The 15248-nt window shown below is 44.4% G+C and overlaps 1 protein-coding gene across 2 annotated transcripts; it reads right to left on the bottom strand.

Annotated features, from left to right (window-relative positions):
- Window positions 1-249: 249 nt before the first annotated feature.
- Window positions 250-6075, bottom strand: LOC139542171 (prostaglandin E synthase 3-like). 2 transcript variants are annotated; one of them, XM_071347265.1, is made up of 9 exons: window positions 5928-6075; window positions 5700-5738; window positions 4000-4113; window positions 2584-2653; window positions 2342-2440; window positions 2002-2091; window positions 1824-1886; window positions 1629-1647; window positions 250-1452 (listed from the first exon to the last, which is right to left on the bottom strand). In XM_071347265.1, the coding sequence occupies exons 2-9, from the start codon at window positions 5708-5710 to the stop codon at window positions 1433-1435; spliced, it is 486 nt and encodes a 161-aa protein (XP_071203366.1). In that variant the 5' UTR covers window positions 5711-5738; window positions 5928-6075; the 3' UTR covers window positions 250-1432. The 2 variants fall into 2 exon arrangements, with proteins under 2 accessions (XP_071203366.1, XP_071203367.1); XM_071347266.1 differs by lacking the exons at window positions 5700-5738; window positions 5928-6075 and adding an exon at window positions 5184-5522.
- Between the last annotated feature and the right edge of the window lie 9173 nt (window positions 6076-15248).

Genomic DNA, 15248 nt, shown 5'->3' on the forward strand with positions numbered 1-15248 from the left:
ATCCTAGACTGGCAGCACATAATATTGATATGATGGTTCCTAATCTGAATAGATTCTCTCAATAGCCTATATCTGGGTTTGTAGCCATGGTAGACCATCAGCACTACCAGGTGGCCAGAGGATGTATATGCATTTAAGTGACAACTGCTGAAATAACAAATTATCTTTGTTCATACCCTCTATAGGAGACATGTTATTCTCACTTTAAGTAGCAAGAGACACTGTATTAAACCGGACAACCTCCAAACATCAACTTAGTCTCAGACAGTTTATTAGAAATACGTAAACAAAAATTCCCACTGCATTTAACAAACTGAAATTTATTTAACCTGATCTGCAAAAAAAAATTTGCCGAAACATAGTAGTGCATTTTCTTTAACACTTGCAAATTAAATTAGGTAACTTATTGACAAGTTATATTTTTGTTATGTTTATTTTTGTTATCTGCTCCTACACTTTTGTTTGATACAAAATGTCCAACGACCACTGCATTGAAATAAACTACCGGTATAACCTTTGAAAATGTTCTGTATTTACACTGATATATACTAAAGAAAAAACATCCTCGCAAAATGCGATTGCAAGGAAAGGTTGTATCATTCATGTTATACTGTAAAATATGTTTAACATGCATATTCATTTAAATCTCAATATTTAAAATCAATGAATGAACTATTACCTGTAATATTTGCACGTTAATGTACACTGGGAAAATATTTGCTTTGAGTTAAAACAATAGACACATTAACAAAAATCTAAATCAAACTGAAACAAAATGAACAGTATGAACAATAAAATGGGACATTTTATTTAAAAAAAAGAAAAGAAACTACTTTATTGAAAATAGGCGGTTGTTTTGAAACCTGTTTTTCCCCCTCATTTACAATTCACAAATATGTCTAAATTCAATACGTAACCTCACAGACAATATTAAATAAAAAAGGGAGAGGTGGGGTGTAACTAAGATATTATCCCATCAGAGCAGGGCCACATTCAGCAGGCAAACATTGTCAAACGTTGCAGATAGAAATAGCATGAATAGAACCGACATGATTCCTTAATTCTACATGTCAGAGGCGTGTTTGATCTACATTACGTATTTCAATCTGAATGTTCCACAACGTGGCCCTTGGTTAAGTTAAAGGACGATATAACTAAACCCCACAACAACACATCATGGAAACAACTGACTTTTCCATGCAGAATTAGAACAGCACCACACTAGGACAGTGGCTGAAGAATGCTCTGGTGTCATGTTACGACAAACAGTCTTTCGTCAGTGAGTTTCCTGTGATGTGTTTGGAAAACTGGTGATGTTTCCTCCTTTCAAATATGGCTACCAATAACTCATCTCTAATCTTTCTCTTCAACCGACGTTTGGAGGCTTTACTTCCTTGTTGTCATCGGTTACAAAACTTCCTTTATGCTCCCATTACTCCAAGTCTGGTATCTCTGAAAAGTTAGAAGACTTAAGGTAAAAAGTTATTCTACCAATTCCACAACATCGCTCATGTGTGGATGGTATGAGGATTTTCAAGAAACTTAAAATGAAATGTACTATGAAAATGCTCAAGAATGTCTGCTTCCTACAGTCTTTGGTCATGTGCTAAAATGTTATCAAAACTTACTTTCATCATCACTGTCGTGCTGTAAATAAAATAAATTGACGATTAGTGTCAAATTTACTCGAAATGGCAAAACATAAAAGCAAGTAGATATCCTTTTCCTTACATCATCGTATACAGTAACGTTACATGTTTGCAATTCCTTTGATATTTGCTGTAAGGTTAATTTGGAGATAAAAAATAAATAGAAACACAAACCTCTTTTAGACCTTCCATACCCAGATCTGGCATACCGTCTTCTCCTCCCATCGTGTTCATCATCTGAAAAAAAGAGACAACAATCACTGTTTGGACATATAAAAAAAAAAAACTACAATGATTGAACATTTAAAAACAATACACACTGTGTGCAACATGACATGATTGCTTTGCTTGCCTCTGAAAACTTGTCAAAACTGGACAGATCCTCATCAGAATCATCTTCCCAGTCTTTCCAGTTGTTGAAGTCAACACCCAGCCATTGAAACTGTGGAAAACAAAAAAGACATCCCAAATCAACATTTTAACCAACATTTAAGACAAAATGCCCCTCTTATGTGATCTTAGTCTCAGAGTAGGATTGCTGATCAGTTTGACCTTTTTGATGAATAAGATACATGAACATGAGGGATGTAATCCTAGATGAGCACTCCTACTCTGAGACACTTTCTGAAGATGAGCCCAGAAATACAAAACAGAAGAGGGAATGTAGAATATTGTACCAAAACATTTCTGACCTTTGCCTTGTCCTTCGTTAACCGTGGCCATGCAATACCTGCCTTTGCTTTCTTTAGACAACACAACACAGACCTGTCTGTACGTTTGTGCTTGGACTCCTACAAGGAGAAGAAGAGAGATGCTCATAATATATTACAAGTAATTTTGTATGAGGGATCATCTTTTTCATCCTATTTAACATCCAGGTCATTGCAGTTGGTGATTCAGCAGCTAAATGAAAAAATAAAATAATAATACTTACATTGGGGTCAATTGAGTCAAATAGGTCCAATTCATTTTGGTGTTTGAGGTTTTCAATCCCGCCAACACAACTGAAAAGACAGAACAGAGTAAAATACAGTGACTTCAGAAAGTATTCATACCCCTTGATTTATTTCACATTTTGTTGCGTTACAGTCTGAATTAAAAATGGATTAAATATATATATATTATTGTTTTTCATCCATCTACACAAAATACCCCATAATGACAAAGTGAAAACAAATGTATTGATAATTAAATACAGAAATCTAATTTACAGAACTATTCACACCCCTGAGTCAAAACTTTGTAGAAGTACCTTTGGTAGCAATTACAGCTATGTCTTTCTGGGTAAATATCTAAGAGCTTTCCACACCTGGATTGTCAAACATTTTCCCATTATTCTTTTCAAAAAAATGTAAGCTCTGTGAAATTGGTTGTTGATCATTGCTAGACAACCATTTTCAGGTCTTGCCAGATTTTCAAGTCAAAACTATAACTCAGCCAGGAACATTTACTGCCTTCTTGGTAAGCAACTCCAGTGTAGATTTAGCCTTGTGATTTAGGTTATTGTCCAGTGTCTGGTAGAAAGCAGACTGAACCAGGTTTTCCACTACGATTTTGCTTGTGTTTAGCTCCATTCAGTTTAATTTATATCCTGAAAAACTCCCAAGTCCTTAACGATTACAAGCATACCCATAACATACTGCAGCCACCACTATGATTGAAAATATGGAAAGTGGTACTCAGTAAATGTGTTGTATTTGCCCCAAACATAACACTTTGTATTCAGGTCAAAAGATGATTTGATTTGCCACATTTTTGCAGTATTACTTTTGGTGCCTTGTTGCAAACAGGATGCATGTTTTGGAATATTTGTATTCTGTACAGGCTTCCTTCTTTGCCCTCTATCATTTAGGTTAGTATTGTGGAGTAACTACAATGTTGTTGATCCATCCTCAGTTCTCTCTTATCACAGCGATTAAAGTCTGACTGTTTTAAAGTCACCATTGGCTTCATGGGTTAGGGCGGTTTCCTTCCTCTCCAGCAACGGAGATAGGCAGGACGCCTGTATCTTTGTAGTGACTGGGTGTATTGATACACTATCAAAGTGTAATTAATAACTTCATCATGCTCAAAGGGATAGTCAATGTCAAGGGTTGTGAATACTTTCTGAAGGCACTGTAGATGAACGGTTTGCTCATTCAGACAGTAAGGGCCGATAAAATTCATCTTATTCCTGGACTAAAAGGAAAATACATATGCTTTTTAGTCCAGGCAGGATTAGGTTAAATCTGTGTCCGGGAAACTGCTTCTGCAAGTGCAATAGGCGTAATTTATGGACAGCTCACAATTTACCCTAACATCAGTGTCAATTAAACTGCAGTGTGTCCCGGGTCATGGTGAAGCAGCTTACCGAAAATCAAGTTTTGATTTTTCAAACTTTACTTGAAGATCTTTGCTGTCTTCTACCAGGAACTCAATGAACACGGAGTCCCTTCTGTCAAACCACTTTGCTGTTGCTGGCTGCCTATTGGACAATAGAGAAGAGAGAAGACTTATTAGTCCAATACAAAGCAACGGCCAATGTCTTCTAGGTTCTGTTCATAAAATCCAAACATAAATATTTGGGAAATTGCAACCCCATCATTAGGAAATAGGGATGGAAAACAATGAAGGGATAAAATCCTTTCATTTTGGATGCAAAACTGAATAATTTGCTGTTTAGAAAGCAGTCTCCAGGTCTGTTGCATGCATCATCAGGTGAAACAGAAAAAGCATACACGTTTGCTTTAAGCATTGACTAACTAATTAAGATAATATTGTTTGGTTACATTCAATACATCAGGAACATTCATCATCAGGTGGCCAAGCTAGTCTAGCTCCTCCACCCATTCAACCTTATCCAAGGTTATACTTGGTCAGGTGGCTAATTGTCACTGGTCTCTGCCCTTATTTCAGTGGTTTTGCTGTCATTTCCTAATGGTTATTCTTGGCTAACCAGATCCAACACTCTTCCATATATTAATTCATGCGCTAGCTAGCTGACAGGTCACATAGAATGTCACTCCAATTTGCAAGCCAGTAACGTTTGCTAGGCTAGTCTATTTGCAAGGAAATAGCTAGCCCACGTGAATAAAGGACTATCTGCTCATGTAACCGTTTTGGAGAACTAAAGCCCAGCCTTGTATTATTGATAATATCTCATTACGGCTCATATGAGACTTTTCCTGGAGTGTAGAGCTGACAATTCGACTAGTGTGAACTGACAAGCGCTCCATTCATTCCCACTAATCGTATCCCATGTGCATGGAGGCAGCATGTAGGCCTAACGTTAGCTAGCTACGGTTAGCTAAAGCTATAGAGTTGCAGTTTATGTCCCGTGGACAAAATGTACTTTTATTGCAGAGTTGCTATACATATACATACATGTCGGAGCATTCCAGACAAGTAACGTTGGCTAGCTAACATAGCTAAGCTATGAGTAACAAAACTTGAAGCTAGCAATGGCTAAATTGCTAGCAAGCTACCCTGCATTTGCAAGGGAGGCCATCGCTTTGAACGCTAGCTCTCTCATCCGACCCTCCATCCCACACTTACATCTCTTGCTATCTAGTTCTTTCCGCTCCAGAAAGGCAGTATTCGTCACAATGTGCTGTTGGATATTGAGTTCAATCGGTAGCTAAATATGACAGGGCACAATGTTTCCTCGTTCTCGTGCGCAATGACGTATCTCTCGTATTCGCTGGTTTCACTATCACCGTCTGGAGACCTTTCTGGATCATTCTCTCATGCCGGGGGAAGTTTCTTGCACGCGCTTTACCTGAAGCCTAGGTTGAACGCCGTTACCGTGGCAAAACACACACACACACGATCTGTAACATCATTTCAACTATTTCACCTGTATAACGCAGGTGTGTATGAACAGGTGTTACGTGTGTAAACAATATTTAAAAAATACATGTGATTTTTGTATTTAATTACCAATAAATGGGAAACATAAATACACAGTGTAAACACTAAACAGAAACAAAATATTCCATCTCCTTATTCAACAACTTTATTTCTAGCCTTGAAATTAATTTAGACAACGTCTATTAAAAGGTTGGACTGGACCTGATCCTCATGGTTGTTTGGTGTTTACATGGTCAGCTCCTGCAAAGAAGAATTCAAAAGGTTTTTGCATCTTAGGAGATTCCAACATGGAATAGAACAGAATAGAATCTAGAACTGTAATGTCCAGATGTGCCTGTAATCACCTTACAACATAGAAATCAAAGAAACACGTAAATTACACATGATCTTACATTAACAACAGATTGACAACCAATTAAATATTATTACCATGATGGCATTGATGATGTCATTGTTGTTATTGAGCGCTCGTATAGCCTTCAGTCGAGACACATTGGCTTGTGACATCACCAGTTCAATGTCCTTCACGGCAGTCTCATCAACCTGCAAAGCATGATGGAACACAGTAGTGAATCAGGAACTGCTTATACTGTTAGAGCATAATGAGGAAGTAAAAACTGCTGACGTCATAAACAATGTTTTATGATAAAAGTTAAGTAAACGCCAGAGGATGTAGGTTGGAACAAGCCTGGTTCAAGATCTGACAGAACAGCACAAACAGATACGGGGCCACGCTAAGTTCGACCCTTCACCTCTTCCTCTTTGCTCTCCTCTTGTATACTGTGGGCTTCTGTGTGTTCTCCTGGATGATGGACGTTCTGTCTTCTCCCTGGACCTTGAACTTCTCTGCTGCTGCCAGCTGAGCTTGTTGGGACAACTCCTCAATCTGGAAGAAAAGGAAATCCACTCTCAGAAAACAGAATTGCAAGAATATCTCTAATTCATAAAGAACTTAACATAAATACTTTAATAAATAAATTGCTTATGGCATTTATAGCAATTTTATAAGGTATTTGTAAACTATTTGAAAGTAATCACGTCCGATCTGAAATGAGAAGCCACACTTTTTCAGATCCAACCAAGATGCAATGGATAAATGATTATCCTCGCGTTTCTGATTACTACTTAAACCTTGTGTGGTTACATTTTCAATGTTTACTAAAATAAAAATGATACAATTAATATTTTTTTTAACCTGAGACTCATTGGCCTTGGCTCATTTTCTGTGACGAACATGTAAAAGATCACATTTTCATTGAGTGCACACCCCCCCTACACATTTATATTACATATGTGGTTATCCAAGTGTAATAAAAGTGTGCAAAGGTGGGTGTGTAGGGGAAAACAAAATAAAAATGAAACAAAAAGGTTTGCTCTGTGACTTCACGCTTGTCTTCCTCCTCCCTGGGCCTGCTGTTTCAACATAGCACCAAGAACCTGTCTGTCTGTCTCCCTGCCCGTCGGCCTGTCTCCAACTTTTCTCGCACTCTTTACCCTTTGTAGTGTGTGAAACTACACAAATCAAATCAAATGTATTTATAAAGCCCTTCTTACATCAGCTGATATCTCAAAGTGCTGTACAGAAACCCAGCCTAAAACCCCAAACAGCAAGCAATGCAGGTGTAGAAGCACAATCTCTTGTGGGAATCTGCACAATGTTATTACAATACATTATTTCGATACATTGTGAAAAATTCTGTATTTTCCCACACTCTACCCCAGCCGGTACAAATTGGGACACAACAAATAAATAGCTTTGCATGTGTGGCTCCATACCACAATCAATCAGTACGGCAAAAATAATCTCTTCGAAATAATTTTTGCAGAGAGAGAAGCTAGTGTTTTCCAAATATGAGGATCATGTCTCTGTCAATTCGGAGTCTGACAGTGAGTTGGAAGAAGAGGAGAAGATTGACCCTCAGTCAGCCCCAGGACCAGCCCATCAGCAGACTGTTATGCTGGTGAATGAGGACCCAAAAGCGACTTAATAGAAACAGAGTCTTTATTCCAGTCTTAAACAAAAAACGATACTCCTGGATATTATCTTAGGTAAATCCAAAACAGGAAAACTGAAATCCTCTCGTCAGTAGAGAGGAACGACTGGAGACGCGACCACAGACTGCAGGTCGCTTCGGGAAGGCACAGGCCGTAGCTGACATAGACACCTGCTCACACGCAGCATCTGAAGAAGGCAAAAACACGACAGGGCGGAACAAGGACACAGAACAGCAAACATCAAACAAGGATCCGACAAGGACAGAAGCGGAAAACAGAGGGAGAAATAGGGACTCTACTCAGAGGGCAAAATAGGGGACAGGTGTGAAAGAGTAAATGAGGTAGTTAGGAGAATGAGGAACAGCTGGGAGCAGGAACGGAACGATAGAGAGAGAGAGCGAGAGAGGGAGAGAGGGAGGGGGAGAGAGAGGGATAGAAAGAGGGAAAGAACCTAATAAGACCAGCAGAGGGAAACGAATAGAAGGGAAGCACAGGGACAAGACATGATAATCAATGACAAAACATGACAGTACCCCCCCACTCACCGAGCGCCTCCTGGCGCACTCGAGGAGGAACCCTGGCGGCAACGGAGGAAATCATCAATCAACGAACGGTCCAGCACGTCCCGAGATGGAACCCAACTCCTCTCCTCAGGACCGTAACCCTCCCAATCCACTAAGTACTGGTGACCACGTCCCCGAGAACGCATGTCCATGATCTTCCGTACCTTGTAAATAGGTGCGCCCTCGACAAGGACGGGGGGGGGGGGGAGGAAGACGAACGGGGGCGCGAAGAAAAGGCTTGACACAGGAGACATGGAAGACAGGGTGGACGCGACGAAGATGTCGCGGAAGAAGCAGTCGCACAGCGACAGGATTGACGACCTGAGAGACACGGAACGGACCAATGAACCGCGGAGTCAACTTGAGAGAAGCTGTCGTAAGGGGAAGGTTACGAGTGGAAAGCCACACTCTCTGACCGCGACAATACCTAGGACTCTTAATCCTACGTTTATTGGCGGCTCTCACAGTCTGCGCCCTGTAACGGCAAAGTGCAGACCTGACCCTCCTCCAGGTGCGCTCACAACGTTGGACAAAAGCCTGAGCGGAGGGAACGCTGGACTCGGCGAGCTGGGACGAGAACAGAGGAGGCTGGTACCCAAGACTACTCTGAAACGGAGATAGCCCGGTAGCAGACGAAGGAAGCGAGTTGTGAGCGTATTCTGCCCAGGGGAGCTGTTCTGCCCAAGACGCAGGGTTTCGAAAAGAAAGGCTGCGTAATATGCGACCAATCGACTGATTGGCCCTTTCTGCTTGACCGTTAGACTGGGGATGAAACCCGGAAGAGAGACTGACGGAAGCACCAATCAAACGACAGAACTCCCTCCAAAACTGTGACGTGAATTGCGGGCCTCTGTCTGAAACGGCGTCTAACGGGAGGCCATGAATTCTGAACACATTCTCAATGATGATTTGTGCCGTCTCCTTAGCGGAAGGAAGCTTAGCGAGGGGAATGAAATGTGCCGCCTTAGAGAACCTATCGACAACCGTAAGAATCACAGTCTTCCCCGCAGACGAAGGCAGACCGGTAATAAAGTCTAAGGCGATGTGAGACCATGGTCGAGAAGGAATGGGAAGCGGTCTGAGACGACCGGCAGGAGGAGAGTTACCTGACTTAGTCTGCGCGCAGTCCGAACAAGCAGCCACGAAACGGCGCGTGTCACGCTCCTGAGTAGGCCACCAAAACCGCTGGCGAATAGAAGCAAGCGTACCCCGAACGCCGGGGTGGCCAGCTAACTTGGCAGAGTGAGCCCACTGAAGAACAGCCAGACGAGTAGAGACAGGAACGAACAGAAGGTTACTAGGACAAGCGCGCGGCGACGCAGTGTGAGTGAGTGCTTGCTTTACCTGTCTCTCAATTCCCCAGACAGTCAACCCGACAACACGCCCTTCAGGGAGAATCCCCTCGGGGTCGGTAGAAGCCACAGAAGAACTAAAGAGACGGGATAAGGCATCAGGCTTGGTGTTCTTATTTCCCGGGCGATAAGAAATCACGAACTCGAAACGAGCGAAAAACAACGCCCAACGAGCTTGACGTGCATTAAGTCGTTTGGCAGAACGGATGTACTCAAGGTTCTTATGGTCAGTCCAAACGACAAAAGGGACGGTCGCCCCCTCCAACCACTGTCGCCATTCGCCTATGGCTAAGCGGATGGCGAGCAGTTCGCGGTTACCCACATCATAGTTGCGTTCCGATGGCGACAGGCGATGAGAAAAATAAGCGCAAGGATGGACCTTATCGTCAGAATGGAAGCGCTGGGACAGAATGGCTCCCACGCCCACCTCTGAAGCGTCAACCTCGACAATGAATTGTTTAGTGACGTCAGGAGTAACAAGGATAGGAGCGGATGTAAAACGCTTCTTGAGGAGATCAAAAGCTCCCTGGGCGGAACCGGACCACTTAAAGCACGTCTTGACAGAAGTCAGAGCTGTGAGAGGGGCAGCCACTTGACCGAAATTACGAATGAAACGCCGATAGAAATTAGCGAAACCGAGAAAGCGCTGCAACTCGACACGTGACTTAGGAACGGGCCAATCGCTGACAGCCTGGACCATAGCGGGATCCATCTGAATGCCTTCAGCGGAAATAACAGAACCGAGAAATGTGACAGAGGAGACATGAAAGGCGCACTTCTCAGCCTTCACGTAGAGACAATTCTCTAAAAGGCGCTGGAGTACACGTCGAACGTGCTGAACATGAATCTCGAGTGACGGTGAAAAAATCAGGATATCGTCAAGGTAAACGAAAACAAAGATGTTCAGCATGTCTCTCAGTACATCATTAACTAATGCCTGAAAGACAGCTGGAGCATTAGCGAGACCGAACGGCAGAACCCGGTATTCAAAATGCCCTAACGGAGTGTTAAACGCCGTTTTCCACTCGTCCCCCTCTCTGATGCGCACGAGATGGTAAGCGTTACGAAGGTCCAACTTAGTAAAGAACCTGGCTCCCTGCAGAATCTCGAAGGCTGACGACATAAGGGGAAGCGGATAACGATTCTTAACCGTTATGTCATTCAGCCCTCGATAATCCACGCAGGGGCGCAGAGTACCGTCCTTCTTCTTAACAAAAAAAAACCCCGCTCCGGCGGGAGAGGAAGAAGGCACCACGGTACCGGCGTCGAGAGAAACAGACAGATAATCCTCGAGAGCCTTACGTTCGGGAGCCGACAGAGAGTATAGTCTACCCCGAGGGGGAGTGGTCCCCGGAAGGAGATCAATACAACAATCATACGACCGGTGAGGAGGAAGAGAGTTGGCTCTGGACCGACTGAAGACCGTGCGCAGATCATGATATTCCTCCGGCACTCCTGTCAAATCACCAGGTTCCTCCTGAGAAGAGGGGACAGAAGAAACAGGAGGGATAGCAGACATTAAACACTTCACATGACAAGAAACGTTCCAGGATAGGATAGAATTACTAGACCAATTAATAGAAGGATTATGACATACTAGCCAGGGATGACCCAAAACAACAGGTGTAAAAGGTGAACGAAAAATCAAAAAGGAAATGGTCTCACTGTGGTTACCAGATACTGTGAGGGTTAAAGGTAGTGTCTCACATCTGATACTGGGGAGAAGACTACCATCTAAGGCGAACATGGGCGTGGGCTTCCCTAACTGTCTGAGAGGAATGTCATGTTTCCGAGCCCATGCTTCGTCCATAAAACAACCCTCAGCCCCAGAGTCTATCAAGGCACTGCAGGAAGCAGCCGAACCGGTCCAGCGTAGATGGACCGACAAGGTAGTACAGGATCTTGATGGAGAGACCTGAGTAGTAGCGCTCACCAGTAGCCCTCCGCTTACTGATGAGCTCTGGCTTTTACTGGACATGACATGACAAAATGTCCAGCAGAACCGCAATAGAGGCAAAGGCGGTTGGTGATTCTCCGTTCCCTCTCCTTAGTCGAGATGCGAATACCTCCCAGCTGCATGGGCTCAGTCTCTGAGCCGGTGGGAGGAGATGGTTGAGATGCGGAGAGGGGGAACACCGTTAACGCGAGCTCTCTTCCACGAGCTCGGTGACGAAGATCTACCCGTCGTTCTATGCGGATGGCGAGTGCAATCAATGAGTCCACGCTGGAAGGAACCTCCCGGGAGAGAATCTCATCCTTAACCTCAGCGTGGAGTCCCTCCAGAAAACGAGCGAGCAACGCCGGCTCGTTCCAGTCACTGGAGGCAGCAAGAGTGCGAAACTCTATAGAGTAATCCGTTATGGATCGATCACCTTGACATAGGGAAGCCAGGGCCCTGGAAGCCTCCTTCCCAAAAACTGAACGATCAAAAACCCGTATCATCTCCTCTTTAAAGTTCTGATAATCGTTAGAACACTCAGCCCTTGCCTCCCAGATAGCTGTGCCCCACTCCCGAGCCCGACCAGTAAGGAGTGATATGACGTAAGCGATCCGAGCTCTCTCTCTTGAGTATGTGTTGGGCTGGAGAGAGAACACAATATCACACTGGGTGAGAAAGGAGCGACACTCAGTGGGCTGCCCAGAGTAACATGGTGGGTTATTAACCCTAGGTTCCGGAGACTCGGAAGACCAGGAAGTAGCTGGTGGCACGAGACGAAGACTCTGAAACTGTCCTGAGAGGTCGGAGACCTGAGCGGCCAGGGTCTCAATGGCATGACGAGCAGCAGACAATTCCTGCTCGTGTCTGCCGAGCATTGCTCCCTGGAACTCGACGGCAGTGTTGCGAGAATCCGTAGTCGCTGGGTCCATTCTTGGTCGGATCCTTCTGTTATGCTGGTGAATGAAGACCCAAAAGCGACTTAATAGAAACAGAGTCTTTATTCCAGTCTTAAACAAAAAACGATACTCCTGGATATTATTTTAGGTAAATCCAAAACAGGAAAACTGAAATCCTCTCGTCAGTAGAGAGGAACGACTGGAGACGCGACCACAGACTGCAGGTCGCTTCGGGAAGGCACAGGCCGTAGCTGACATAGACACCTGCTCACACGCAGCATCTGAAGAAGGCAAAAACACGACAGGGCGGAACAAGGACACAGAACAGCAAACATCAAACAAGGATCCGACAAGGACAGAAGCGGAAAACAGAGGGAGAAATAGGGACTCTACTCAGAGGGCAAAATAGGGGACAGGTGTGAAAGAGTAAATGAGGTAGTTAGGAGAATGAGGAACAGCTGGGAGCAGGAACGGAACGATAGAGAGAGAGAGCGAGAGAGGGAGAGAGGGAGGGGGAGAGAGAGGGATAGAAAGAGGGAAAGAACCTAATAAGACCAGCAGAGGGAAACGAATAGAAGGGAAGCACAGGGACAAGACATGATAATCAATGACAAAACATGACACAGACAGCCCCAGGACCAGCCCTTCAACAGAATTGTGTAATTGAATGGTCTTCTTGCCCAAGGAATGAGCCACCTCGCATGGCTGTCAATGTGATAAAACTAGGGATAAAACTAGGCCCGACGCAGATGGCGGTTACGCATGTGCAGGACATAAAGTCTTCTTTTGAACTGTTCCTCCCAGACACCATCCAGAAAATCATTCTGGACTGCACTAATTTGGAGGGAATGCACATTTTTGTAGAGAGATGGAAGGAAATTGACCAAACTCATTTACATGGATACTTTGGGGTTCTTATCCTTGCTGGTGTTGTAACGGCAGCCTTCCTCCTCTTCGTCTGAAGAGGAGGTGTAGCAGGGATCGGACCAAGACGCAGCGTAGCTCGTGTTCAACATGACTTTAATAAACAAGACGAAACTGTGAACACTTACAACTAACAAAATAACAAACGTAGCAAACCGAAACTGGTGCAGAGAAAACACAGAGACAGGAAACAACCACCCACAAACCCCAACACAAAACAAGCCACCTATATATGATTCCCAATCAGAGACAACACAAAACATCTGCCTCTGATTGAGAACCATATTAGGCCAAACATAGAAACAGACAAACTAGACACACACCATAGAATGCCCACCCAGCTCACGTCCTGACCAACACTAAAACAAGCAAAACACACCAGAACTATGGTCAGAACGTGACAGTACCCCCCTCCTGAGGTGCGGACTCCGAACGCACCCCCTAAAACTCTAGGGGAGGGTCTGGGTGGGCATCTGTCCGCGGTGGCGGCTCCGGCGCTGGACGAGGACACCACTCCACCATTGTCTTTGTCCCCCTCCTTAGCGTCCTTTGAGTGGCGACCCTCGCCGCCGACCTTGGCCTAGGAACCCTCACAAAGGGCCCCATCAGACTGAGGAAACAGCTCCGAACCGAGAGGTAGCTTAGGACATAGAGGTAGCTCAGGACAGAGAGGTAGCTCAGGACAGAGAGGTAGCTCAGGACAGAGAGGCAGCTCCGGCGGGGGCAGAGGTCAAGCAGCCTTCTAAACATTTGTAGGCGAGCGAGTAAACTCCCACTGCCATCCGTTTTATTGGCCAACGTGCAATCATTGGAAAATACAATTGATGGCCTACGATCAAGATTATCCTACCAACGGGACATTAAAAACTGTAATATCTTTTGTTTCACTGAGTCGTGGCTGAACGACAAATATAGAGCTGGCGGGATTTTCCATGCACCAGCAGGACAGAGAAGCTAAGTCTGGTAAGATGAGGGGTGGGGTTGTGTGTCTATTTGTCAACAGCTGGTGCGTGATTTCTAATATTAGATAAGTCTCAAGGTATTGCTCGCCTGAGGTAGAGTACCTTATGATAAGCTGTAGACCACACTATCTACCAAGAGAGTTCTCATCTATATTATTCATAGCCATCTATTTACCACCACAGACCGATGCTGGCACTAAGGCTGCACTCAACCAGCTGTATAAGGCCATAAGCAAACAAGAAAATGCTCATCCAGAAGCGGCGCTCCTAGTGGCCGGGGACTTTAATGCAGGCAAACTTCAAATTCCTTTTACATAATTTCTCCAGAGGAGAAAAAAACTCTAGACCACCTTTACTTCACACACAGAGATGCATACAAAGCTCTCCCCCGCCCTCCATTTTACCAAATCTGATCATAATTCTATCCTCATAGTGACTCGCTCAATATGGAAGTGGTCAGATGACGCGGATGCTATGCTACAGGACTAGCACACATTGTCCCGGGATTCATCCAATAGCATTGAGGAGTATACCCCCTCAGAATCGGCTTCATCAATAAGTGCATCGACGACATCATCCCCCCCAGTGACTGTATGTACATATCCCAACCAGAAGCCATGGATTACAGGCAACATCCGCTTCGAGATAAAGGCTATAGCTGCCGCTTTCAAGGAGCGGGACACTACGCTTATAAGAAATCCCGCTATGCCCTCAGACGTACCATCAAACTAGGCAAAGCGTCAATACAGGATTAAGATTGACTCCTACTACACTGGCTCTGATGCTCGGCGGATGTGGCAGGGCTAGAAAACTATTACGGACTACAAAGGGAAACCCAGACGCGAACTTCCCAGTGACGCGAGCCTTCCAGGCGAGCTAAAATACTTTTATGCTCGCTTCAAGGCAAGCAACACTGAAGCATGCACAAGAGCACCAGCTGTTCTGGACGACTGTGTGATAACGCTCTCGGTAGCCGTTGTGAGCAAGACCTTTAAACAAGTCAACATTCACAAAGCCGCGGGGCCAGACAGATTACCAGGACGTGTACTCAAAGCATGCGCGGTCCAACTGGCAAGTGCCTTCACTGACTTTTCAACCTGTCCCTGACCGAGTCTGTAA

The sequence above is a fragment of the Salvelinus alpinus genome, chromosome 17 (assembly GCF_045679555.1).
Source record: "Salvelinus alpinus chromosome 17, SLU_Salpinus.1, whole genome shotgun sequence".
Classification (NCBI taxonomy): Eukaryota; Metazoa; Chordata; class Actinopteri; order Salmoniformes; family Salmonidae; genus Salvelinus; species Salvelinus alpinus.

What these genes read in the sequence shown, in the direction of transcription:
- LOC139542171 (XM_071347265.1), bottom strand. An exon ending in TTGACTCAATTGACCCCAAT is followed by an intron (nt 2,441 to 2,583) that starts GTAAGTATTATT and finishes TTCTCCTTGTAG; the next exon opens with GAGTCCAAGCACAAACGTAC. An exon ending in TAACGAAGGACAAGGCAAAG is followed by an intron (nt 2,092 to 2,341) that starts GTCAGAAATGTT and finishes TGTTTTCCACAG; the next exon opens with TTTCAATGGCTGGGTGTTGA.